This window comes from Myotis daubentonii, chromosome 2, assembly GCF_963259705.1.
Source record: "Myotis daubentonii chromosome 2, mMyoDau2.1, whole genome shotgun sequence".
Taxonomy (NCBI): Eukaryota; Metazoa; Chordata; class Mammalia; order Chiroptera; family Vespertilionidae; genus Myotis; species Myotis daubentonii.
In genome coordinates this window covers 21,811,850-21,838,370 of record NC_081841.1, presented here as the reverse complement: position 1 = coordinate 21,838,370, position 26,521 = coordinate 21,811,850, and the positions used below count along the sequence as shown (strand labels likewise).

The window sequence follows — 26,521 nt, the reverse complement described above, 5'->3', positions numbered from 1 at the left end:
AGCTTCCTCCTTTCCCCCAGATGAGGAGCACAAGGTTCCTTCTTAGTGCTCAGAATAAGCATGGGAGGGGATTTGCACAAATGAATGGGGCCCAATCTTGAAGTTAAGAGAACTGAATGAGGAAGACTCTGGTAACCTTGTGGAATGGGGGAAATGGCCTGCATGTCACCATGGATGTAGCAAAAGGGTGGACCAGGGAATTAAGTCAGGCAGGAACTGGTGGGAAGACTTATCAGTGTCTCTGGTACTCTGCTTAGAAGCAAAGGGATAGTGATTTCCAGAAGCAAGCTTTGCCTCTTCTGAACTCTTTTCTCCTTGCCAGTTCTCCAGTCCTGTGGCTCCCAGAGGGGAGTGGAATCATCTGGCCAGGCCCTTTCTCTAGGGAAGTGAGATCAGAAGGGCAATGTAGAGATGGTATGAAGCTCTTCCCACTCACTTCTGGTCAGGAAGGGCTCCTCCTAGGAGGAACTTCCGGTTTCTCTTCAACCTGTCCCACCGCCGTAGGTCTTGGACTTGTGTGAAAAAGGCACAAGAGAGCAGAGAGAAGGCAACGTGATATGTTTATGGGCTCAGGTTCTCTGAGGGCCAAAGGGTTTATGATTGGGCTCTCCAGCACAGTTAGTGAAGGGGGTGGATACATTGGGAACTACCTTGTGGCATAATTGAATGAAGAAGGCATCCTGGAATGTTGACATGTACACGCAGAGGGGAAGATGGTGAATATTATACAACAAAGGGTTTTTTGGGGGGTGGAAAATTGGGCCTCAATGAAGTGAGGATGGGGGGCAGTTGAAAGTAATATGAGACTTCAGGATACAAAATGAGAAAGTGGCTGGAAAATACATGAGATGTTGAGGGTAAGCAGAATTTGGTACTTAAGAATGAGGATAACAGTTCTGGCATGTTGACGAGTCACTCAAGAAGGAAGCACATGAGGATATTATAGAATTTTAGTATTAGAAATGCTGGCTGGATGAGCATCACTTTCCAATCAAAATCCCTCAGTGTGTAGGGAACAGATAGATTATCTTGACCATCCATCCATTTAGGAATACCTTCTAGCCTCTACAAGGACCACCAAGAACCTCTACTGGGATGTGACCTCCCCTGAGACTAGTTGGGATTTGTTTTATTCTCTGTAACAAGATACCTGGAACTAGCACTCAATTGTTCTCCCTTGACACCAGTTATTCTATCTGGTCTCATAGTTTATTTGGTTGTTTATGCTTCTTGGAAGGAGGTACCTGTGGTCCTTGCATTTCCCAGCTCCGTGCCTTGCTAGGTACTCTGTCAGCATCTCTTGAATGAGTGTGAGTAGCGATTGAGTAGCAGAGTAGGCCTTGACTTTTGGTGTGTATATAGAAGGATCCTCAGTTCACATCATGATAGGATGTTCACCCATGGGAGTGGCCTAGGGGTGTTAGTGACCTGGGGAGGTGGAGTTAGGTGGGGAGAGCACTGCTGGAATGTTGAAAAATAGTCTAGATGGGAGTTTGGACTTCTTTGGGGATGCTTTGGGATGAATTAAACTTTATGTAAATAGCTCATCTGGCCAGTATGGTATTTGGTTGGTCTTACCCAAAACTTAAGTCCTGTACGTAAGTGTCTGGAGATATCTGAATTTTGGTGGGCTTGGGTGGAGTTCTCAGTTCCTGAGTGTCTGGAAATGAGGGGATAAGGGAAGCTAGGGTCTGTCCTAGACATCAAGAAGCTTTATTTATGCCAGGATACTACTACTCTGGGCCAGAAGGGGTGAAGGTGTGTACAAGCTGGGCCAGGGACAAGGCAATGTGGGCAGCCTACTTCACCCTGGCTGCTCTAGGTGTTCGAAGACACTTTCAGCATCTGGAGATGGGGGAGGTATGAATATGAATAATATGGGATGCATGGCTGGGAAGATATAGAGGTGGCAGAGTGGAGATGAAGGATATGGGATGGGATGGGATGCATTATGGGTTGTGCTGGGAGTACTATGGTATATTTGGTTGACCACCGGCTCCCTGCAGTTATTATGGGATGTCAGGGTATGGATGGGGTAGTAAAAATTATGAGCTATCTTTCCAGTGTTAAAGGAAAGGAGGTTAGATGTCATCTGTAGGGTGACAGTAGGACGGGTAATGATATGGGCTATCTCTTTGATAGGAGAGGAGTGTTTATTATGGGCTGTGGAGCTGGAGTGAGTGTGTAAAGGTTGAGGGTGGTGGTTGCGAGGATCCCTAGCCTGCAGGGGTTGAGGGCAGCTCCAGGGGGTTGGTTATTATGGGATGTCAGTATAGAAAGTGGCAGACTGATTATTAAGGGGTGAGTGTGGGAGGAGGCCGAAGTGTCCGTTGTAGTGTGGGGGGTGAGTGTCTGACTATTATGGGATATCAAATTGGGGTGGATGAAGAGTGGTTATTATGGGATGTCTGTGGGGGCTGGGGATGAATATTATGGGTTGTGAGGCTGAAGTGCTGGGCGGGTGCTTATTATGGGATGGCCATGGGGAGGGAAAGGTGACGGACGAATTATTATGGGATGCTAGCATTAGAGCCAACTGTGAAGAAGTTGGCAAAGAATGCCTATTATGGGATATCTGGGGGGTAAGGGTTAGTTGCAAAAGGTCTGTAATATTATCAGGTGTTAACAGCCTTGGTATATATGTGTATGGAGTATGTGTGTGTGTGGGGTGGTGGTGGTGGTGGTGTCCGAGTGTATTATGGGATGGCCAGGAGGTGGGTGGTTGCCCCGGTGACACGCGCGCGCGCTCGAAGGGGGCGTGGCCAATGGTTGCCTGAGCGACGAGGGGGCGGGGGTTGCCCGGGAGACCTAGGGAGGAGGGTGGCGGTAGTGGAGGGGGGGTTGGAGTTGGTTGAGGTTATTATGGGCTGTCCGTGGGGGGGCGGGGCCTGTGCGGTGGGATTTCCCGGCCGGTGTTTCGGGCCCTTTAAGAGGCGACGCCGGAGCAGGAGCCATTTTCCCCCCTTCGGCCGCGGTGAGGAGGAGCCGGAGCTGGAGTGACACCAGGCCGGACCCTGCGAGACCTGCGGCGGCTCCGGGGTGAGGAGAGCGCGAGGTTCCCCAAGGGATGCCCCTTTTCAGCCGGCCAGCCCCGAGGGTCATCGCCGGCTCCTCAGGCTTCCCCAGACCCGCGCACCGCCCCCTGCCCGGAGGAGCCGACCCTTCCTCTGCCCCGGCTGCAGGGCGCCAACCTCCCCCCCCCCCCCCCCCCCCGCTCCAACCCGGACCGGAGTCTGGCTCCCCGCGACTCCCACCTCGGGCTGGTTCTCCCACAATGCCCGGCGTCCGCCCCCTGGTACTCTGCTCACTTGCCCCCCGGCACACGTGGCCCGACCCCCGCCGGATGGGAGCCCGGCGCCCCCAGGTTCCTGCCGGCAGCCCCCCGGAGCGCCCGAGCCTCCACGCCCCCTCGTCCCGCCGCTGCCCGGGCGAAGCCGAGTTGTCCCAGAGGATAGATAGCCTTCGGAGAGCTGCCCTGCCTGGGGACGGGCCCCTCCCCGGGCGCAGAGAGGTGCCCCCCACCCCCAAGTGACCTTGTGTCCCCGAGCGCTCCCCCGCCGGCCGCCTCTCCCGCCCGCGCCGCGGCCACTCGGACCCTCCTTCCCCTCCCCCGTCGCCCCCGCTCGGTCCAGCCCGGCTCCCCCCTCCCCACGCCTGCACCGCTCTGCCCTCGGGGGCGTCGCTGCCTCTCCCCCGGGGGGCTGCAGTGGGGGTGCCGGCCTGCGGGCCGCCCCCGGGGCGTGTGGAACTAAGTTCAGCCTGAGCGATCCGGTGCCCCGCTCGGGTGGCCGAGGTGGGGGGGCCGGCGGTGCCGCTGGTGGGCGGAAGGAGCGGGCGGCGTGGGGGAGGGGGCCTGCGCGTCACCGACTGTTCTCTTCCCCCCTCCCCCGCACAGTGACTCGGGCCAGTGTCGAGGGCCCCGGGCCGCAGGCACGAGCAGCTGGGCCGGTTCCCTGGCCGGGAGCGGAAGGGGATGGCGTCGGGCCTGGGCTCTCCGTCCCCCTGCTCCGCGGGCAGCGAAGAGGAGGATATGGATGCACTTTTGAACAACAGCCTGCCCCCACCCCACCCAGGTAAGTCTTCCCCAAGGGCCCCAGGCAGGAAGGAGGCGTGTGGGCCCTCCCTAGTGATTCCGGTGAGACCGGGCTGAGCTTCTCTCTCGCTCCGTGCAGCCCGAGGTGTAGAGGGCACCCGAAGGGAGTGGCTCCCTTCTGCGGAGCTCTTGGGGGTGGGGGGAGCCATGTGCCTCCTGGGCCCCGAGGACGGAGCTGCCAGCTTGCTGCACTGTCTGTCTTCAGGAATGCTCTGCAGTTCCCAGTTGAGGGAGCTCTCTGGGCCGGCAGGCATGACGGTGTGTGGGTTCTTGGAGGAATGCAGGTAGCTGGGGCCCCTGGAGGCGGCGTGGTGGCGGGGAGGGCGTTGAGGATGGCCTTTTGATGAGACCGGCTGGGCATCTCTGCTAGCTGGGGTCCTGTGGTTGCTGCTGCCGTGGAAAGGAAAGAGGGAGAGCTGGTTACTCTCTATCTGATTATTTTTAGCTTCTGATCAGTTACCAGTTTTCTGTGCTGTTTCAACTGTGCGAAGTTTGAAGTGCGCTCCTTAGCCGAGATGGAGAGCTCTGAGCCAGGCAGACTGCGGGAACTTTTGGAGCTGGGTGGGGGTGATGGGGCGAGGGGCAGCATGTACTAGCCTGACCCACATACTAGGAAGTGTAAGAGAAGGGAGGTGACACTCTGGCCACCGACCTCCAGGCAATGGACATAATCCAGGCTACCCCCCCTAGAGATTTCTGTCTCTGCAGGTAGCCTGGGATTTGGGCTGATGGTGTGAAGTGTTTGTGTAGGTGTGTTGGGGGTTGTGCTGTCTGTGTTTTGGGGTGGCTCCTTGAACTGGCCAAACCTGTATGGTTATAACCACCTTGCCTTATTGGAGTAGCCCTTGTCTATCCCCAAATGATGATTGATGTCATGCTTCTAAGCGGATGTTTCTCTGGTCTGTTTCTCTTTCAGAACCCCCAGCTAAGTCACCTGCTTGTTTCCTTGATCGTTTTTTCTAATTTAATTTTTTTTTCTACATGCCATTTCTTCATACTCTCCACTTACATTTATTTATTTATTTTTCATTCTGGAGCCTGCTGGTCCTGTTTCTGTTTCCCATGGACCATCTTTCACTTCTGCCTCCTCTCTCCTCAGCTCTAGTGGCAAGTTGAGGTGGTCTGGGAGAGAGCTGTTTCTACATCTGGTATTTTCTGAGTGGGAAGTCTTCACTTCCACCTGAGGCCACTTAGGAGAGTGGTCAGTCTTGTTACTGAGTCTTCAGCTGTTGGGATAAAAAACTTAGGCTTGAGTCTCCTCACTGCAGGGCAGGGTGGCAGGTTTCTCTGCTATTCCCAGGGTGGTAGTGGAGTGGCAGTCATGATTCCATCTTTTCTGTGGGGGGCCTGAGAAGTAGTGACATCCTGCCAGAGTAGAGCTGGTTGCACATCTTAGCTCCCCACTGGCCCCTTGGTCTGGGGTTGCCCCCATGTTTATTGGGAGATGTGCGGGCTGCCCAGGTGAATTGTGCCCCAAGCTGTAGCATGACCCAGTTTTCCCACTTGCCACACCCATTCCTGCCCCTTTCCCAAATCCTCCTCTATATCTGAGCCAGTTTGCTGCTGGCCACGCCAGTGTCAGTCCCTTATCTGCCTGAGTAGTTTGGGGGTCTTACGTGGCTTGGAAGGTGTCTCCTGCCTGCATGGGTTGTCCTTGTCTCCACTTGCAGCATTATGGAGGTAGTGAAGAGGAAAACCCCAGGGGTGTAGCTGGTTGAATGGGGGGTGGGGACATAGGGATTGCTGAGAAGAAGCCCTTGAAGAAGAAAATGATTCTTTCTGGTGAGATCCTGACTGGTGTTCCCTTCCCAAGGGAATGGGAGGGGCTTTCTTGTGCCTGGCCTGATCCTGGGCTGAGTGGGGGGAGGCTGATGGTGCTTTGTCCAGCCTAATGTCTCATGTTCCCTAGTCTCTGCCTTCTCAGGAAGGGTGGAGCCAGAGGCACTTTAGGGCTAGTTCTGAGGGTCAGTTGCTAAGAGCATGTGTAGGATTGAAGGGAGCATATTGTTGTCCACCACCATCTAGGGACTGTCCTTTTTTCTTGGTGAGGACATGACTCCCAAATATTGGGTAGGTGGCAAGAGGTGGCTTAGGATCTGTGCTCTGGACTCCGGGTGGGGGTGATGAGGAAACTGAGTTTCAGAGACTTCTTGTGGCTCCCATGCCGCATGGTAAATCATTTGGGTATCAAACTTGAGGAGAAGGTTGTATGCTCTGACCACAGTTCAACTGAACCTTTATGAAATCTTTGCTCTGATGATTGAAAAAATAGTTAGGATTGAGGGAGTAACCCAGTCCCTCTCACAGTATTACCTTCATGCTTGTCTTGGGTTTCCGTGACTTGGATGTTAGGGTAGCCGCTTGAGAACTGTGTCATCCCAGAGGAGGTGGTAGGAGAGGTGGCATTTTGACCAGGTAATAATTTGGGAAGTCTTCCGTCAGGGTAGTCTTTCCCCAGCTACCTCTCTCAACCCATCCCCCTCCCCTCCCCTGCCACTTCCTGTCTGTCCTATGTTGGCAGCTGGGTGCCCTGGCTGGCTTCTGCGGTCAGGAGCCATTTTCCCTCTCCTCAGTGGGTGAGGCACTCCCTCCTTCTCTCCACTCCCTTCTCCACTACCCCCCTCCTTGGGCGGGGGTGGCTTGGGAAGAAGGAGAAAGAGGAGGGAGGAGGGGAGAGGGAGCTGGTGTGCTGGTTTGAATGTCTGTTACAAAGGAAGCTGCCTCCTGGCCTTCTCCTCCCCCTCTGTGCCCCTTCCCACCTATCCCTGCCCAGGAGCTCTCTGTATTACCCAAGGCTTTGTGTGTGCTCCCAGCCAGGGGAGGAGGTGGAGCCAGATGGGAGGAGGATGGGGGCGGGCGGGGGGAGGAGATGGTGACAGCTGGGCTGATTTGGGCCCCTGGGGAGAAGGGACTACTGACCCAGGAGAAGCTGGGAACAGTAGAGCTAGAGATGGGAAAAGGAAATTATGTTTGGGATTGGGCTGGCAACAGAACCTGGGATTTGGAGGCTCTGGTTGTTTTGATCTGGGATGACCCAAAAGGGTGGTTGAAAGGTGTGGTTTCTGGGACCCCTGAATTGATACTGTTCTGGGAATGTGGTGAGATATATGCATTAGTTTTTGCCATCTGGGTAGGATCTTTCATTCTCATTCCCTGATTTATAGAGTACGTACTTGGTAGGCAGTTATAGGAGGGCTAGACCTATTTGTATTATTTGGTTAACTCTAAGCAGATTGATTTAGCTGCATTGAAGATAAGCATATAGAAGACTCCTGTTAGGAATAGGGAGAGGAGGCAGGGGTCTGGACAGCTGCCCGAGGTGGGTCTGGTCTGGCCTGGCAGGCCTATTTCGGGTCTATCCAGCTCTCTCTTTGTCTTTTTTTTGTCCTGAGTCTCAGCTTCCTTCTGTGGGGTGTATAGCAGTCTCTTCAGTGGAATCTGGGACAAGAGGTGGGGGAATAATGTCTAAAGCCTCTGGATTAGGTGCGAACCTTTGCTATTGATCTTTTCCTTACCTTCCTCTCTTTGCCAAATACATGTAGAAAACGAAGAGGACCCAGAAGAGGATTTGTCAGAAGCAGAGACTCCAAAGCTCAAGAAGAAGAAGAAACCTAAGAAACCTCGGGACCCTAAAATCCCTAAGAGCAAGCGCCAAAAAAAGGAGGTGAGTGGGTGACTGGATGCGATGGGGTAATAAGAGGAAGAAGGGAGGAGCTCTGAAGAGGGTTGAAGGGCAGGGCATCTGTTACTTCCTCTGGAGTGCAGGCCACAGGTCCTGGGGACAAGCCTTAGGGCAATCCTGAGGTCAGCATGTGTGTAGCGTGTGTGTGTCTGTCTCCCTCTCCTCCCTTCCCTGCTCCAGCGTATGCTCTTATGCCGGCAGCTGGGGGACAGCTCTGGGGAGGGGCCAGAGTTTGTGGAGGAGGAGGAAGAGGTGGCTCTGCGCTCAGACAGTGAGGGCAGCGACTATACGCCTGGCAAGAAGAAGAAAAAGAAGCTTGGACCCAAGAAAGAAAAAAAAAGCAAATCCAAGCGGAAGGAGGAAGAGGAGGAGGATGACGATGATGATGATTCCAAGGTACCTGGACCTCCATCCTCAGTACTGTTTGTTAACGTTTGTCCTTTGTTTCCCAGACACTCTTCTGCCCATTAGAACATTTCTCCCCGCCTATTTCTAATGATTTCCTCTTAGCTCTCTTACTCTGGTCTTGCAAACCTTAGTTTCAACCCAATTCCCTTAGCAGGTGTAGGCATTAGGAGTCAGGTCTTTGACTTTGCTCTCTCTGCAGGAGCCTAAATCATCTGCTCAGCTTCTGGAAGACTGGGGCATGGAAGACATTGACCATGTGTTCTCCGAGGAGGATTATCGCACCCTCACCAACTATAAGGCCTTCAGCCAGTTTGTCCGGTAAACAGGAGGGTCAGGGAAGGAGAGGGTGCCTATAATCTCTTCTCACTTCTTTTTCCCTCTCTTACTCCTAAACTTTTCCCTGTTTTCTGTTCTCATTCATTTCTCCACCAGACCCCTCATTGCTGCCAAAAACCCCAAGATTGCTGTCTCCAAGATGATGATGGTTTTGGGTGCGAAATGGCGGGAATTCAGCACCAACAACCCCTTCAAAGGCAGTTCTGGAGCTTCAGTGGCAGCAGCAGCAGCTGCAGCAGTGGCTGTGGTGGAGAGCATGGTGACCGCTACTGAAGTTGTACCGCCTCCTCCCCCGGTGGAGGTGCCTATCCGCAAGGCCAAGACCAAGGAGGGCAAAGGTAAAGTGGTGGGCGACTAGTGTGGGCTTAGGATGGCGAAGACAGACAAAGTATGGAAATGCTATTCTGTCAGCCCAAAGATAGACGATAAGAGGGAGGAATTACTTTTGGATTTAGGAGGGAAATTTGGGAAGCTGAACATGGGGAACATTTTATTTTCCTCATCTTCTGCCCTGTGATGTGCATTTGGATTGTATCATCTTACTTTGCTCTCCTGATTTTAGGTCCCAATGCTCGGAGGAAGCCCAAAGGCAGTCCTCGGATACCTGATGCCAAGAAGCCTAAACCCAAAAAAGTGGCTCCCCTGAAAATCAAGCTGGGAGGTTTTGGTTCTAAGCGTAAGAGATCCTCGGTGAGAGCCCAGCCCATCCTTTTGGCTGAGGGTGCCATATCTAATAGGGAGGATGTTACCTTAGGTCAGGATATAGCCTATACAGTAGGCGCATAGGATGTAGGGAGTTGGCCACAGAACAGGTGACTAGGTTCCATGTACAGTCCTTGCTGGGATTCTAGTACCCCTAGTAAGAGAGGGTGTCCTTTTCTACCTCTCTTTCCCCTTGGGTTGAACCTCTAACCTTATTCCCTTTTATTCTTCCAGAGTGAGGATGACGACTTAGATGTAGAATCTGACTTCGATGATGCCAGTATCAACAGCTATTCTGTTTCTGATGGTTCCACCAGCCGTAGTAGCCGCAGCCGCAAGAAACTTCGAACTACTAAAAAGAAAAAGAAAGGTGTGTTTCTTTTCTGAATCTATGTGATTTGATGGGGAGGGAATGACTGGGGAAGACTCTCCCTAAGGAGATAGGGGTGGGTTAGTTTTAGGGTAGGGAGTGGTGGGAGGGGGGAGGTAGTTTTTTTCTAATAATTGGGCTTTCCCTCTTCCTTGCCCAGGCGAGGAGGAGGTGACTGCTATGGATGGTTATGAGACAGACCACCAGGACTATTGCGAGGTGTGCCAGCAAGGCGGCGAGATCATCCTGTGTGATACCTGTCCCCGAGCTTACCACATGGTGTGCCTGGATCCGGATATGGAGAAGGCTCCGGAGGGCAAGTGGAGCTGCCCACACTGTGTGAGTACCTGGCCACTGTGCCCCTTTGGGACCCTCAAGGGGAAGGGTGGGATGGATAGAGCTTTTTTGGGCCTTGGTGGGAGTAATGGTGGCGTTGCTGGTGTGGGCTTTGGGAAGCATTGGGTATGGGTTCAGCCTTGGGTGGGGGGGTGGCAATAATCTGACTCTGTTTTTCTTTACTTCAGGAGAAGGAAGGCATCCAGTGGGAGGCTAAAGAGGATAATTCGGAGGGTGAAGAGATCCTGGAAGAAGTTGGGGGAGACCCTGAAGAGGAGGATGACCACCATATGGAATTCTGCCGGGTCTGCAAGGATGGTGGGGAATTGCTCTGCTGTGACACCTGTCCTTCTTCTTACCATATCCATTGCCTCAACCCCCCCCTTCCAGAGATCCCCAATGGCGAGTGGCTCTGTCCCCGTTGCACGGTGAGTGACTGACCCCAGCCAAGGTGAGGGATGTGGGGAGGGTTTTACAAACCCTTCTGTGTGTAGGCATCATGAGGCTGAGGTGCAGTAGAGGTTGTTGGAGAACTGTAAACCTTTTAGCCCTGAGACAGGCGTTTTCCTTCCTCATGTAGTTTTGGGAAAAGGTATGACTGACTAACTTTGAACAAAGGAATTGATGGTTTGTCAGCTGTCTTGAAGGGGATGGTGCAGTGTTCTAGTCTAGACCATCCTGGTTTTGCAACTTACTCAGCATTGGGGTCATGGTAGTTTAGAATGGTTTAAAAGGGTCACTTATTGCTTTGGATTGCTTAAGAGGAATTCTGGGCTGTAGGTTCTGTGGATTTTCTGTTTCCTCGTTCTGGGTTATTGCTTTTTTTTTTCTTTTTATTTTAGAGAGAGAGAGAGAGAGAGAGAGAGGAAAAAAAAACCACACGCATTGATTTGTTGTTTCACTTACTTATGCACTCATTTGGTTGATCCTTATGTGCCATGGCTGGGGATCAAACCCACAACCTTGGCAAATTGGGACGATGCTCTAGCCAACTAAACTACCCGGCCAGGTTATTGTTGAAGTCTAGCTATTAGCTCTGTTAAGCAGGTAGTAGTGATCATGTCACACAAGTCCTGGGCAAAGTCCAGAAGTGAAGAGGGATTTCTCTTATTCTCTCCTTGGATTAGATCTTATTTGCAATGAGATTTTAATAATTCTTGGATAAGGTTGAGGCTGTGGGCTATACTGTCTCCTCCTCATGGTAATGATTTGCTGTTGGATCATCTCTTTTTCTCTCAGTGTCCAGCTCTTAAGGGCAAAGTCCAGAAGATCCTAATCTGGAAGTGGGGTCAGCCACCATCTCCCACACCAGTGCCTCGGCCTCCAGATGCGGATCCCAATACTCCCTCCCCTAAGCCCTTGGAGGGGCGCCCAGAGCGACAGTTCTTTGTGAAATGGCAAGGCATGTCTTATTGGCACTGCTCCTGGGTGTCTGAACTGCAGGTAAACCCGGATAGGCCAGAGATGTGGGGGTTACAACAAAAAGGGTCGCGAGAACAGTCTTGTGGGTAGGAGTGACTACAGCTCCTTGGTGACCTCTTTCTGCTTGCAGTTGGAGCTGCACTGTCAAGTGATGTTCCGAAACTATCAGCGGAAGAATGATATGGATGAGCCACCTTCTGGGGATTTTGGTGGTGACGAAGAGAAGAGCCGAAAGCGAAAGAACAAGGACCCTAAATTTGCAGAGATGGAGGAACGCTTCTATCGCTATGGGATAAAACCTGAGTGGATGATGATCCACCGAATTCTCAACCACAGGTACCAGTGGAGCTGGGCCAGACTGTGGTTGTCGGGCATATGGAAGGATAGGCAGCATATCCACTGGGAGATTGCTGCCAAAGGGAATATGAAAACGGACATCACAAGTAACTTACACTTGGAAGAGATGCCCATTCTATTGTTACTGACTGACTGAATCCTGGTATTTGAGCCATAGGAGACTATATATTAGAGATAATTTTTGGTCCAAAGACTGGTATAGTAGAGGCTCTGAATATATATCTGGCCCACCTCCAGGTCTGGTTGGAACATATGTTATTGGCAGTTTTTGAGAGGAAGGCTGACGTAAGAGGAGAGGAGGTAGCCTTCTGGCTCTGAGGATTTCTCTCCTTAACCTTGCAGTGTGGACAAGAAGGGCCATGTCCACTACTTGATCAAGTGGCGGGACTTGCCTTATGACCAGGCATCCTGGGAGAGTGAGGATGTGGAGATACAGGACTATGACTTGTTCAAGCAGAGCTATTGGAATCACAGGTGAGTCACTTTGGTGTGGAGTGGAGTTGCTTCTTATTGAGGACCCTAGACAGTGGTGTGATGTCTGTCTTTTTCAGGGAGTTAATGAGGGGAGAAGAAGGGCGACCAGGCAAGAAGCTCAAGAAGGTGAAGCTGAGGAAGTTGGAGAGGCCTCCTGAAACTCCAACAGTTGATGTGAGTTGGGGCAGAGGCGGGAGGACACAAGTTATCGGTAGGACAATGAATCTTGTGTGCTCCCATCTAGTGATGGTGCAAGAAATAAGTTTATAGCTGAGAATGCTTCATGAAGTCTGTTTGCGAATCTTTTCGTTGTCAGAAAAATAAAAGCATGGGAGGTAGTGGTGTTTTTGTTTAGTTTTATTTTAATTGATTTTTAGAGAGAGAAAAAAACACAATTTTTTTCCTACTTATTAATGCATTCATTGGTTATTTCTTGTACCCTGACTGGAAATGGAACCTACAACCTTTGCGTATTTGGGACAATGCTCTAATCAACTCAGCTACCTGGCTAGGGCCAGGAGGTGGTGTTTTAAGTGACTGAGGAAGTGTTATGGGGGTGGGGTGATCATGCAACCAAGCTTTTATGAAACATTGGAACCTGAGTCTTTTGATCCTTAATTCATGGCTTATTTCCTCTGGTGTGTGTCTGTGTGAGATGTGGGGACGATTAAGGTTAAAAAGATGAATCTTGAGGGCAGCAGTGGGGACTGGGGACATAGGATTATCTGGTGGATCCTGACTGCAGAATTAATGTATTGCTGGGGAGGCTATGATATGTCTTTTCTCAAAGATCTGTGGGACCCCAAGACCTTCATCTGCCTGATAGGTTGTTGTCAAACACAAAGTTACAATAATTAATGAGGATCCTTTTCTCCACAATTCTTGGTGGCTCCCCCAAGAAGGATATAATGAAAATATGTGAGCAGGAGGTAGCTCTGTTATGAAAGCAAGGGAATCCCTTGCTAGCTCTCGACTTCTTTATTTCATCCTTCAGCCAACAGTGAAGTATGAGCGACAGCCAGAGTACCTGGATGCCACAGGTGGAACCCTGCACCCGTATCAAATGGAGGGCTTGAATTGGTTGCGCTTCTCCTGGGCTCAGGGCACAGATACCATCTTGGCTGATGAGATGGGCCTTGGGAAAACTGTCCAGACAGCAGTCTTCCTGTATTCTCTCTACAAGGAGGTAGGAAAGCTGGGCCTATTACTTCTTTGTGGGGGTATTTTGTGTTCATGGTCTCTCTTACACTCTGAGGAGAGAGAAGAAGAAAAAAATGATTGCTAACCTTGAATAGCAGTAAGATAAGGCACATGTACACAGAGAAATATTTGGGGGCATGGAGCCATAGGTAGGATTAGTAGTGGGTACATAGAGCCTCTATGGATTTGTGTTGAGATCAGCAGAACTGTGGGTGGAATTAATATAGAAAGACTTAATGGAAGAGGTAAGGTTTTGCGTTCTCTATAATGGCGGGTATGGCCTTGTGGAAAGGAGTGGGCAGAGCGTTTTCATACATAGAGAAGGACAGGGTAGGAATGGCAGGTGTATGCCAATACTGGGATAGTTTCTGGGGCTTGGGGTAGAGGTGGGCTCTGGGGTTGTAGTGGAATGGGCCCTTTGTCCTTACTCTGTTCTTCGTTTTTTTCCCTCAAAGGGTCATTCCAAAGGCCCCTTCCTAGTGAGTGCCCCTCTTTCTACCATCATCAACTGGGAGCGGGAGTTTGAAATGTGGGCTCCAGATATGTATGTGGTGACTTATGTGGGCGACAAAGACAGCCGGGCCATCATCCGAGAAAATGAGTTCTCTTTTGAAGACAACGCCATTCGTGGTGGCAAGAAGGCCTCTCGCATGAAGGTATCTCAGTGGAAGGGAGATCACTCTCAAGGGGGAGTTGTTATGGGCTTTGTTTGCCTCCTTGTGACCGGGTTCCTGGGATGAGGTGAAAAAGATTACAGCTGGAAGGAGGGAAAAGCCCCATAAGTCCCTTGGGTTTGCTGATGCTGGAAAAGTTGAACATTAGTAACCAGGCTGCTGTCTTGTGCAGAAAGAGGCATCTGTGAAGTTCCATGTGCTGCTGACGTCCTATGAGTTGATCACCATTGACATGGCTATCTTGGGCTCTATTGACTGGGCCTGCCTCATTGTGGATGAAGCCCATCGGCTCAAGAACAATCAGTCTAAGGTGAGGGGGAAGGGAGGGAGATTATGGCCCAGTGTTAGTTTTTAATACCACCTACTCATAAGGGGAGACCTAGGAGGAGAGGAAAGGGAAAAACGGTCTTTGCTTACTGATACCCCTTGGTGGCCAGGCCTTAAAAGAGATGGAGTTGGGGGTGGGAAACCAAAGTATTGGTCAGTGAAACAGCTTGGGAGTTCTGCAGAGATATACTGGAGCTCTCATTTCATTGAGTTTCACCTCTCTCCATCTGCTTCACCAGTTCTTCCGGGTTTTAAATGGTTACTCACTCCAGCATAAGCTGCTGCTGACTGGGACTCCATTACAAAACAATCTGGAAGAGCTGTTTCATCTGCTCAACTTTCTCACCCCTGAGAGGTTCCAGTAAGTGTGTGTTAATGTATAATCGACTCAATTCTGCTTCTGCTCTTCCTGTCATCCATTTCTTATATCACTTTCCTTCTCCCTCTCCAACAATGTTTTCCTTTCTCTTTCTGAAGCAATTTGGAAGGCTTCTTGGAGGAGTTTGCTGACATTGCCAAGGAGGATCAGATTAAAAAACTGCATGACATGCTGGGGCCTCACATGTTGCGGCGGCTCAAAGCTGATGTGTTCAAGAATATGCCATCTAAGACAGAGCTGATTGTGCGTGTGGAACTGAGCCCTATGCAAAAGTGAGTCAGAAGGAACGAAATATTGACTCCATTTTGCAAATACTGTTAGACATCAGCCTGGCTGTAAAGTGTTTCTTTCTTTTTTTAAAAAATATATATATATTTTATTTATTTCAGAGAGGAAGGGGGAGGGAGAGGTGAAACATCAGTGATGAGAGAGAACCACCGATAGGCACACCCCCAAGTGGGGATCGAGCCTGAAACCTGAAACCTGAGCATGTGCCTTGACGGGGAATCGAACAGGGGAATCAAACCGTGACCTGGTTCATAGGTCGATGCTCAACCACTGAGCCACACTGGCTGGGTTGCAGAGTGTTTTCTTATTCCTCACCACACTCTGCTTCAAGGCATCTGGTGACAGGTGCAAGCAAGGCCTAAAGACATCTTAATGCCAGGCAGCTGGAGTTCTTGGTTCTTTTTATTGTTTTTTTCTCTTGGTTCTTATGTAGTTAGTTATACCTTACCTTATTTAAACTGATGGTGGTGGTAGTGCTTGTTAGGTTTCCTTAGACCCAAAGTGAGATGTATTGGAAGGAAGATCTCAGATCTTAGGACTGCATTTTGAGGCATGTGAAGACTTGAGTCTGACTTATCTTCCTCCCTTGCCCATGCAGGAAATACTACAAGTACATCCTCACTCGAAATTTTGAAGCACTCAATGCTCGAGGTGGTGGCAACCAGGTCTCTCTGCTGAATGTGGTGATGGATCTTAAGAAGTGCTGCAACCACCCATATCTCTTTCCCGTGGCTGCAATGGTATGTTGTGCCACTCTTGTTCCTCCCTGGGTTGGAACTGCTCCGTTGGGCTTTCTTTCAATCTTTTTTTCTTCTTTGCTTCTCTCCTCAGGAAGCCCCTAAGATGCCTAATGGCATGTATGATGGCAGTGCCCTAATCAGAGCATCTGGGAAATTATTGCTTCTACAGAAGATGCTCAAGAACCTTAAGGAGGGTGGGCACCGTGTACTCATCTTCTCCCAGGTATTTTGTGGATTGAGCTGGGACCTTTAAGGGATAGCAGTAGACACCCTCAGTGACATGAGGGAAAGAATTTTCATCTGACTTTCCCATTATTAAACTCGCTCCTTTTCCAGATGACCAAGATGCTGGACCTGCTAGAGGATTTTTTGGAACATGAAGGTTATAAATATGAACGTATTGATGGTGGAATCACTGGGAACATGCGTCAAGAGGCCATTGACCGCTTCAACGGTATGTGGGAAGGAGTGGCATAGTTCTAGGCATCCTCATTCACTGTCTTTGGGCCAGTCGCTTGCTCTTTTTGTGCATCTGCTTTTCTGTATAGTTCTTCTGGGTCTTTGTCAATTCATATGAAAAATTAAAATTTTTAAAATGTTTTGATTGGAAGAGTGTATTGGACTATTCCTAGGAAGTTTTTTTCTTTGAAGTCTTCATTCTTCCTCTGGAAAGAACATTTTCTTTAATCGTCCTCATTGTATCTTGAGGCCCAGGAGGGACCAGGATTTATCCAAGCACTTATCACAAGTTAGTAGCAGACCTGTCTCAGTAACCACCACTTCTTTTTATTTTATTGTGTTTTTTAAATTCTCATCTGAGGACATACTTGGAGGAAAGAGGGAGAGAAAGAGAGAGGAGGGGGACAGGGGGGAGACATTGATCTGAGAGAGAAACATTCCATACACTTTTTGACTGGGCTTCAGACCTGAAACCCAGGTATGTGCCCTGACCGGGACTTGAACCAGCAACCTTTTGGTGCGTGGGATGGTGCTCAACCAACTGAGCTACTTTATCTGGGCACTACCTCTTCTTTTAAAAAAAAAATAATGTTAGCCCTAACTGGTTTGGCTCAGTGGATAGAGCGTTGGCCTGCGGACTGAAGGGTCCCAGGTTCGATTCCGGTCAAGGGCATGTACCTTGGTTGCGGGCACATCCCCAGTAGGGGGTGTGCAGGAGGCAGCTGATCGATGTTTCTCTCCCATCGATGTTTCTAACTCTCTATCCCTCTCCTTTCCTCTCTGTAAAAAATCAATAAAAAAATATATATTTAAAAAAAAAATAATGTTAGACTTAACAAAAAGTTTCAAAAATAGTACCGAGAGTTCATGTATACTCTTCACCCTGCTTCTCTTAATAACAAGTTATATAACCACAGTACAATTCTCAAAATCAGAAAATTAGCACTGGTATTATATTGTTAAATAAACTATAGACTCTAACTGAAATGTCACCAGTTTCCCCCCTAATGTCCTTTTAGTATTTCAGGATCCAAGCCCAGAGCCGACATTGATTAAATTGTTGATTCTTTTCCTGTATGTGACAGTTCTTCATTCTTTCCTTTTCTTTCATGACATTGATACTTTTGATGATTACTGGTCAGCTATTTGTGGAATGTTAGTTTTTTCATGATTAGATTGAGATGAGGCATGTTGGGCAAGAATACTAAGAAGTGATGCTGTGTCCTTTTCAATGCATCATATTGAAGGGGAGGACATGATGTGAATGTCTCATTGTTGGTGATGGTAACTCTGACCACTTGTTCAGGTGGTGTCTGCTGAGTTTCTCCACTGTAAAGTTATTTTCTCCTCATTGTAGTTGATAAATATCTTGAGAGGTGTTTGAGACTATGGTGATATCCTGTTTCTCCTTAAACTTTCATGCTGATTTTAGTATCCATCGGTAGACCTTGCTTACAGTGATTATTTCTGTGGTGCTGGCTCATGAGGTTTTAAATTTCTGAAATTCCTTCTACATTTGTTAATTGGAATTCAGTAGACACTTCTAATGATGTTTTTGGTTTTTTTCCTAGCACCGGGTGCTCAACAGTTCTGCTTCTTGCTTTCTACTCGAGCTGGGGGCCTTGGAATAAATTTGGCCACTGCTGACACAGTCATTATCTATGACTCTGACTGGAACCCCCATAATGACATTCAGGTGAGCAGAGGCAGCAGTGTTGGTATACAGTAATTTACCAGAAGTGAGGGCTCCACCATCTGGAATTAGTTGTTTTCAGGGGAAAACAATAGATTCTTTTTATGTCTTTTACTGAATTGTAAGCCAGAAATTTTGGGTTATCTGTGTTCTATTTTGGGTAACATGATGGAGGGTGGTGTCTGTGGGCAGTGGCGTAAAAGGAAGTTCTGTATGAAGGCAAGCTGCAGCTCCTGCCTAGTGCTGGATTTTGCTTATGTGGAACTCTCGGCGAGAGTGAAAGCAGGAAAGTGTGATTACTTCAATTTCTGGCTTCATTCTGTGCCCTACTCCAGGCCTTTAGCAGAGCTCACCGTATTGGGCAAAATAAGAAGGTGATGATCTATCGGTTTGTGACCCGTGCGTCAGTGGAGGAGCGTATCACGCAGGTGGCTAAAAAGAAGATGATGCTGACGCATCTAGTGGTTCGGCCTGGGCTGGGCTCCAAGACTGGATCCATGTCCAAACAGGAGCTTGATGACATCCTCAAGTTTGGCACTGAGGAATTATTCAAGGATGAAGCCACAGATGGAGGTGAGCTAGTCAGGAACTTGTTTTGGTTTGGGGCTTGGCCTCTCTAAAGGGTATATTTGATACTTAGGGTCCTGGGACTTGGACCTAGGGTCCTATGGAACTTGCTTTTCCTACTGCAGCTGCTGAAGCTGACTTTGGGCATATGGACCCTTGATTCTTTATAGGAGGAGACAACAAAGAGGGAGAGGATAGCAGTGTTATCCACTATGATGATAAGGCCATTGAACGACTGCTGGACCGTAACCAGGATGAGACTGAAGACACAGAATTGCAGGGCATGAATGAATATTTGAGCTCATTCAAAGTGGCCCAGTATGTAGTGCGGGAAGAAGAAATGGGGGTGAGTATGAGTCCAAGGCATTGCTTTGCTTGGTGGTTGATCCAAAATTGGAACTGAGACCAGCATGGTATTTGAAACAGGAAGAAAATATCTGTAGGCAAATTAGTACATTGATGAGTTGAATATATGTCTTCTTTTGAAAATCAATACTATAACATGATTAATCACATTTTTATTTTTGCTGTGGCTGTCAGGAAACCCACAATTTTCACACTCAAAACAGTTATATTAGTTCTTTATCAGAATCTCATTTTCTCTTAGGTATTTTGTTAATCCTACAAGTAAACTTTTGTTTGCTTTTTTTTTTTTATCTTCACCTAAGACAGTGATGGTGAACCTATGACACGCGTGTCAGAGGTGACACGCGAACTCATTTTTTTGGTTGATTTTTCTTTGTTAAATGGCATTTAAATATATAAAATAAATATCAAAAATATAAGTCTTTGTTTTACTATGGTTGCAAATATCAAAAAATTTCTATATGTGACACGGCACCAGAGTTAAGTTAGGGTTTTTCAAAATGCTGACACGCCGAGCTCAAAAGGTTCGCCATCACTGACCTAAGAATATTTTTCCCATTGACTTTTTTTTTTTTTTTTTTTTAAGAGAGGGAGGAGAGAAAGAGGAAGGGGGGGGAGGGGAGGGGGTAGAGAGAGGTGAGAGACATCGATTGGTTGCCTTCCACACATGGGCAAGGGTGAGGTTGAACCTTCAAAGTATGTGGAGGTATGTTCCCTTTACTGGGAATCAAACCTTGGACCCTTCATCTGCTGGCAGATGCTCTAACCATTGAGCAAAACTGACCATGGCTTGTTTGCTATTTTTAAGCCTATTTGGAGAAAAGACAGGAAATAGATACATACCTAGACAGCCTGTCTCTCTGTGCCTTTTAAAACATTAGAATTGTTGTTTTCCCTTTTTTCTACTTCCCTTCCTTTTCTTTGTCTTTTTAGGTAAAAAAGAAAACAAAAAACAGAAAAATACTAAAACAGTAATAAAATGTGTGGCATCTGTAATAATTTATTCTTCCAAATGATAATGTTGGGTGTAACATGAAAAAAAATTGCCTTCTCCGTTGGTCCTCTTTAAACCACTCAGCTCAAGGTTCTTTGAATTGACATAGGTTACTGTGGTCTTTACCATTTTTTCTCAAACTTTCAACTCAGAACTATTCCTCTTGCTGTGTTTTTCTGATATGTATCTATTATCTTTGTCCTTGAAGGTGATGCTACTAACCTTAGTTATGTGTAACTATTTGAAAAGTCTGACATAGGTCTCGAAACTATATTCAATCAAAACGGCCCTCCTGAAGGTGCTCCACATTCCTGCCAGGGCAGGGACTACATATAGAAGTGATTGACTGGGACAGCACGTGGTTGGGAAGGGAGGGGTGGTACTCTCCCTCCCGTTGATAACCTCTGCTAAGGATTACACAGGTATACAAATGGCCTTCTTATTAGTGGCTGTAGCTGCTGTTTACTTTATAATATTTTAAAATTTTATTTTTTGACTAAAGGCCTGATGCACAAAAATTCGTGCAAGAGTCAGCCTTCCTTCCCCCAGCTGCTGGCACCGGCTTCCTTCCAGCACCTGGGATCTGGGCTGCTTCCCTCCGGGCTGGCTTCATGAGGAAGGACATCTGGAATGACGTCCAGTCTAATTAGCAATTTACCCTTTTTTTATTATAGATTGTAATTCACATGGTTCAGGATTAAAAGATACAAAGTATCTCTTTCATCCCTGTCTGGTTACCTAGCTCCTTCCCTCCTTAGGGATAACTTATGTATCCAGTTTCTTTCTTTCTTTTTTTTTTTAAAGTGTTATATGTACATAGAAGTTACATATGTATTCATCCATGCACACACATAAACATGCACACAGGCACATTTTCTCTTAAACACAAAAGTAGCTGTTTGGTTTTTTTGTTGTTGTTGTTAATTCTCACCTGAGAATATGTTTCCATTGATTTTTATTTTTTTAAATATTTTTATTGATTTCAGAGAGGACGAGAGAGATAGAAACATCAATGATGAGAGAGAATCACTGATCAGCTGCCTCCTGCACACCCCTTACTGGGGATCAAGCCTGCAACCTGGGCATGTACCCTGACCAGGAATTGAACTGTGACCTCCTGGTTTATAAGTGGACACTGAACCACTGAGCCACGCCTGCTGGGCTTTCTATTGAATTTTATTTATTTGTTTGTTTATTGTTTGTTTATTCGTGGTTTGTTTTTTCCCCAATTGATTTTTAGAGAGAGTAGAATGGAGAGGGAGAGACAGAGAGAGAAACATTGATGTGAGAGAGACACATTGATTGGTTACCTCCTCCGCATGTGCGCATGTGCTCCCTGACCAGGGCTGGGGATTGAGCCTGCAACTGAGGTACGTGCCATTGACCAGAATTGAACCCAGAACTTGTCAGGCCAACGCTCTATCCACTGAGCCAAATCGGCTATGGTGAAAGTAGTTTCTTATACATAATGTTCTCTACGTTGCTTTTATCTACTTACTAAATCTTGAAGATATAGTCTAAATCAGCACATAAAAAACTCTCCAACTTTTTTCCACCTGCATAGTATATTCTTGTTTGAAAGTACCATAATTTATTTATTTTAAAAAATTGAGCTATAATTGACATATAATGTTAGTTTCAGGTGTGCAGCCTCATAATTTGATAATTTGCATATATATTGTGAAATGATCACAATAAATCTGGTTAATATCTATTTCGATATAATTACAAAATGTTTTTTCTTAGAACTTTTAAGGTTGACTTTCTCAGCAATTTTTGAATATGTAATGTAGTATCATTAACTATAGTCACCGTGCTGTACATTGACTTACTTATTTTATAATTGCAAGTTTGTACCTTTGACCCCCTTAATCCACCCCAAACCCCAACATTTATTAATTTAATAATAATGGACATTTAGGTTGTTTTATTTTTTAAATATATTTTATTGATTTTTTACAGAGAGGAAGGGAGAGGGATAGAGAGTTAGAAACATTGATGAGAGAGAAACATTGATCAGCTGCCTCTTGCACACTCCCCACTGGGGATGTGCCCGCAACCAAGGTATATACCCTTGACCAGAATCGAACCTGGGACCCTTGAGTCTGCAGGCCAACGCTCTATCCGCTGAGCCAAACAGGTTAGGGCTAGGTTGTTTTTATTTATTTATTTATTTAATATATATTTTATTGAATTTTTACAGAGAGGAAGGAAGAGAGATAGAGAGTTAGAAACATCGATGAGAGAGAAACATCGATCAGCTGCCTCCTGCACATTTCCCACTGGGGATGTGCCCGCAACCCAGGTACATGCCCTTGACCGGAATTGAACCTGGGACCTTTCAGTCCGCAGGCCGACGCTCTATCCACTGAGCCAAACCAGTTTCGGCTGTTTTTATTTATTTATTTATTTATTTATTTATTTATTTATTTTAAAATATATTTTATTGATTTTTTTACAGAGAGGAAGGGAGAGGGATAGAGAGTTAGAAACATCAATGAGAGGGAAACATCGATCAGCTGCCTCTTGCACACCCCCTACTGTGGATGTGCCTGCAACCAAGGTACATGCCCTTGACCGGAATCGAACCTGGGACCTTTCAGTCCGCAGGCCGACGCTCTATACACTGAGCCAAACCGGACAGGGCAGCTAGGTTGTTTTTAATATTATGGTAGTAGCAGCAGTTTAATTCTTTTTTAAAACTTTTTATCTAATTTTTATTGATTTCAAAGATGAAGGGAGAGGGAGAGAGAAACATTGGTGATTGGCTGCTTCCTGCATGCCCCCCACTGGGGATCGAGCCCACAACCTGGGCATGTGCCCTGACTAGGAATTGAACTGTGACTTCCTGGTTCATGGGTCAATGCTCAACCACTGAGCCATGCCAGCTGGGCTAATCTATACATATAAAAGCCTAAGTAACCGAACGACCGAATAACCAGTTGCTATGACGTGCACTGACCACCAGAAGGCAGACGCTCAATGCAGGAGTTGCCCCCTGGTGGTCAGTGCGCTCCCATAGCCAACCTCTCGCGGCCTGTCAACCTCCTGTGTGTCCCTCCGCCCCTCCGTCCCCCCCCCCCCCCCCCCACTGGCCCTGATAGGCCCATCAGGACTGGGTGAGACGGCCCCGATTGGCCCCAATGATCAAGGGACCCCCCCCCCACCCGTGCACGAATTTGTGCACCAGGCTTCTAATTCTAACATAAGGAATTTGGAATCAGTTAGTGATCCTGAAATGTCTGAAAAAATAACAAGACTTTCAGAGGAGCATAAAAATGTTTATGTCCATTACAGGGACATAAGATGATATATGCTGGTTGTCCCCCAAAAATGTATACACACTTTGAATGATTACAAAGTCAGTATTTATTAACATATAGTTCACTTTTGAATTTAAAAGAATCTACAGAAATGAATAATTTTTTTCAATGTCTGTTTTCAAACTGATGACCGTTCTATTCTGGTCCAGGCACTGCTGATGACCGGTGCCAGTTTTGTACCATAAACTTTATTATGTATCCCCATAAAAAAAGTCTAATGGCACTTTTTGATAAGTCATCTTTGTTCAAAGTTTAGTCTGGCTTTATCCATTATTTCAAACCAGTTAAACCTGAAAAGGAGTATAATTAAGTGAGTAGTCAACTATTAAAGCGTGCATACAATTTTTTGGGGGGTACCCTACATGTGTAATTCTGTTTTCTGCACACATTTGGTAAACATTTATGAAGTTTAGAAGAGCATAACCGTCCTACTTTATCTGTTTTGAAAATCTTTTGCAGGATTTCAGAAGTGGCTCCATTCTGTCTTGCTAAGGCTCTAACCTCTCTTTTCTACATTTGCTGTCTCCCAACTGTGTATGTGTCAATAAAAAGGGTAGAAGAAACACTCTCTTTATCCGTCTCTTGTGATAATGGCTCCATTCCATGTTTTTCTTTGGTTATGTTGACTGCTGATCTACCATAATTATGAGGAGCCATGTTGTGTCACTTCAATTTCTTTTAAGTTCTTAGGTTCAAGCAGGCACACCAAGTATTTCAGAGTCCAGTCATGAAAAGGAGCTAGCAGAATGGGAACTGTGAGGACCAGGGGTAGCTGGTGGTGCTGACTTCAGCACCCCTGAGTCCTGGCCCTCCCTCTGTCCCAGGAGGAAGAGGAGGTAGAACGGGAAATCATAAAACAGGAAGAAAGTGTGGATCCTGACTACTGGGAAAAATTGCTGCGGCACCATTATGAGCAGCAGCAAGAAGATTTGGCCCGAAATCTGGGCAAAGGAAAAAGAATCCGTAAACAGGTCAACTACAATGATGGCTCGCAGGAGGACCGAGGTGTGTGTGGCCGGCCCCGCCCCCCACCCATGGGCCGTTCCACTAGAGCAGTGGGCCCCGCTCATCTGCCCTCTCTCCCTCCAGATTGGCAGGACGACCAGTCCGACAACCAGTCCGATTATTCAGTGGCCTCAGAGGAAGGTGATGAAGACTTTGATGAACGTTCTGAAGGTGAGGGCTATGCTTCTCTTCTTGTTTAAATATTGCTTTGTCTAATATCCTACCAGTATCACTCATGCATTCTTTTCTTCTTGCAGCTCCCCGCAGGCCCAGTCGCAAGGGCCTGCGGAATGATAAAGATAAGCCATTGCCTCCTCTGTTGGCCCGTGTGGGTGGGAATATTGAAGTAAGTGCTGTATGATTCTAGGGAGGGGTGGGTTAGTGCTGATATTGGGTCTTGGGTGGAGTAAGACTTGCTCCCTCTCACCTAGGTTCCTTCTCCCCCTAGGTACTTGGTTTTAATGCTCGGCAGCGAAAAGCCTTTCTTAATGCAATTATGCGATATGGGATGCCACCTCAGGATGCTTTTACCACTCAGTGGCTTGTGAGAGATCTGCGAGGCAAATCAGAGAAAGAGTTCAAGTAAGTTGAGAGATGGAATAGGATTGACATAGTGCAAGGGCTTCTATGGCACTAGTCCAGCTGTGCAGGGAAATGGGCTGTTTTCTCTGATGAAGTCGGCAGGTGAAGCTCTTAGTAATAAGGTTGTGTTCCTATCTGGGACATGGCATGGAGTTTGGAGACCAGTCTTCATAGTGATGATGGGCTTTACCTCAGGATGAAGCCATAGTCGTCTGGGATAGTACCTAATTGGTGGTGGGGAAAAACCTGGTCTAGGAGCTGGAATAATCGCTGTTTAACTCATTTCTCTATTTCTTGACTACAGGGCTTACGTCTCTCTTTTTATGCGGCATTTATGTGAGCCAGGAGCAGATGGGGCTGAGACCTTTGCTGATGGTGTCCCCCGAGAAGGCCTGTCTCGCCAGCATGTTCTTACTAGGATTGGTGTCATGTCGTTGATTCGCAAGAAGGTGAGCCCTGAACTTCTCTCCATTTTCAGGGTTTCTAGGGGAAACTGGAGGGCCATAGGAAAGGAACCTAGAGCTGGAATTGGATCTTCAACATCTTGTCCTGTTGCTGCAGGTTCAGGAATTTGAGCATGTTAATGGGCGCTGGAGTATGCCTGAACTCGCTGAAGTAGAGGAAAACAAGAAAATGTCCCAGCCAGGGTCACCTTCCCCAAAGACACCTACACCCTCTACTCCAGGGGACACACAGCCCAATACTCCGGCACCTGCCCCACCGGCTGGTAAGTCTGCCTGTACTGTCATTTCTGTTCCTCTGTTCTTGTCCTGGCCTATGCTTTGCTCACCTGTGCTCAGTCTAACAGGGGAGTCTGGCAGGACACACAGCAACCTCCCTCTCACTTTAGGAGGGCCGTCCTGAGTATAGGGCTGGCTCTTAAAGGCACGAGAGGACAATTTAAGATAAGCCAGACTGAGAAGATAGGGAATTCTCTCTGATCTAGGACCTTCTTCCTAATCAGTTGTCTTCTATTGGTTGCAGAGGATGGGGTAAAAATAGAGGAAAACAGCCTCAAAGAAGAAGAGAGTGCAGAAGGAGAAAAGGAGGTTAAATCTGCAGCACCCGAGGCCGCTGTTGAGGTAAGAGGTGGTTGTAACTGGATGCCATACGGGAGGCAGATGGATAAACCCACTCCTCCTTTTCATTGCTGGCCTGTCTGCTTCATCTTCTGTCTTTTTTCCTTTCAGTGTCCACAGCCACCTGCCCCTGCCTTGGAGGATGAAAAGGTCCTTGTTGAACCTCCTGAGGGAGAGGAGAAAGTAGAAAAGGCAGAGGTGAAGGAGAGGACAGAGGAACCCATGGAGACAGAATCCAAAGGTATCCACATTTTCAAGCACTGCAGATCCCTGTGTAAATAAGTTGCTCCTGGACTTGCAGCCAGGCTGTAGGGTGTCAGGAGGAAGTAACACACTGAAGAATCCCATACCCCACTGTGACATCTTTTGAGATTTTAATCAAAGATTTCGGATTAGGATTGTTCCAGTTGGGTATGGTGTGGAATAGTGGAGAACCTTCTTCCTTAGATACATTTCAATGCCATCTGTTCCTTCCAGGCGTTGCTGATGCGGAGAAGGTGGAGGAGAAGTCTGCAATAGATCTGACTCCCATTGTGGTGGAGGACAAAGGTTGGTGTTTGAAGAAGCTGATTGTAGTTTGGGAGGACTCTAAAACTAGAAGCAAGGACTTTATCTCTGGGACACCCCCTTCCAACCTCCAGCCTTCCTCTCCACACCCATATATC

General features: G+C 47.6%; 1 protein-coding gene and 1 non-coding gene across 6 annotated transcripts in view; both read left to right on the top strand.

The window, feature by feature from the left end:
- The first annotated feature begins 2,878 nt into the window (after positions 1 to 2,878).
- CHD4 (chromodomain helicase DNA binding protein 4) overlaps positions 2,879 to 26,521 on the top strand; it is a 30,954-nt gene continuing 7,311 nt past the window's right edge. The window contains exons 1-34 of one of the 5 annotated variants that reach the window (XM_059682016.1): positions 2,879 to 3,039; positions 3,896 to 4,073; positions 7,636 to 7,757; positions 7,977 to 8,171; positions 8,383 to 8,501; positions 8,616 to 8,857; positions 9,082 to 9,209; positions 9,456 to 9,591; positions 9,752 to 9,930; positions 10,116 to 10,355; positions 11,167 to 11,370; positions 11,480 to 11,685; positions 12,049 to 12,180; positions 12,258 to 12,354; positions 13,175 to 13,366; positions 13,836 to 14,036; positions 14,227 to 14,364; positions 14,621 to 14,742; positions 14,859 to 15,032; positions 15,647 to 15,788; positions 15,880 to 16,011; positions 16,125 to 16,242; positions 17,819 to 17,943; positions 18,276 to 18,513; positions 18,678 to 18,853; positions 24,015 to 24,195; positions 24,280 to 24,366; positions 24,453 to 24,541; positions 24,644 to 24,777; positions 25,082 to 25,226; positions 25,339 to 25,504; positions 25,762 to 25,859; positions 25,968 to 26,097; positions 26,334 to 26,405. In XM_059682016.1, coding sequence (XP_059537999.1) covers positions 3,974 to 4,073; positions 7,636 to 7,757; positions 7,977 to 8,171; positions 8,383 to 8,501; positions 8,616 to 8,857; positions 9,082 to 9,209; positions 9,456 to 9,591; positions 9,752 to 9,930; positions 10,116 to 10,355; positions 11,167 to 11,370; positions 11,480 to 11,685; positions 12,049 to 12,180; positions 12,258 to 12,354; positions 13,175 to 13,366; positions 13,836 to 14,036; positions 14,227 to 14,364; positions 14,621 to 14,742; positions 14,859 to 15,032; positions 15,647 to 15,788; positions 15,880 to 16,011; positions 16,125 to 16,242; positions 17,819 to 17,943; positions 18,276 to 18,513; positions 18,678 to 18,853; positions 24,015 to 24,195; positions 24,280 to 24,366; positions 24,453 to 24,541; positions 24,644 to 24,777; positions 25,082 to 25,226; positions 25,339 to 25,504; positions 25,762 to 25,859; positions 25,968 to 26,097; positions 26,334 to 26,405 — 4,960 coding nt within the window. In that variant the 5' untranslated portion in view covers positions 2,879 to 3,039; positions 3,896 to 3,973. Of the gene's footprint in view, positions 3,040 to 3,895; positions 4,074 to 7,635; positions 7,758 to 7,955; positions 8,172 to 8,382; positions 8,502 to 8,615; positions 8,858 to 9,081; positions 9,210 to 9,455; positions 9,592 to 9,751; positions 9,931 to 10,115; positions 10,356 to 11,166; positions 11,371 to 11,479; positions 11,686 to 12,048; positions 12,181 to 12,257; positions 12,355 to 13,174; positions 13,367 to 13,835; positions 14,037 to 14,226; positions 14,365 to 14,620; positions 14,743 to 14,858; positions 15,033 to 15,646; positions 15,789 to 15,879; positions 16,012 to 16,124; positions 16,243 to 17,818; positions 17,944 to 18,275; positions 18,514 to 18,677; positions 18,854 to 24,014; positions 24,367 to 24,452; positions 24,542 to 24,643; positions 24,778 to 25,081; positions 25,227 to 25,338; positions 25,505 to 25,761; positions 25,860 to 25,967; positions 26,098 to 26,333; positions 26,406 to 26,521 lie in introns of all 5 variants that reach the window. The other 4 variants (XM_059682017.1, XM_059682015.1, XM_059682014.1 and 1 more) reach the window with 4 other exon arrangements.
- Positions 25,543 to 25,677, top strand: LOC132229047 (small Cajal body-specific RNA 11). Its single transcript, XR_009451617.1, has one exon. It is a non-coding gene; the product is annotated as a small Cajal body-specific RNA 11 (non-coding RNA).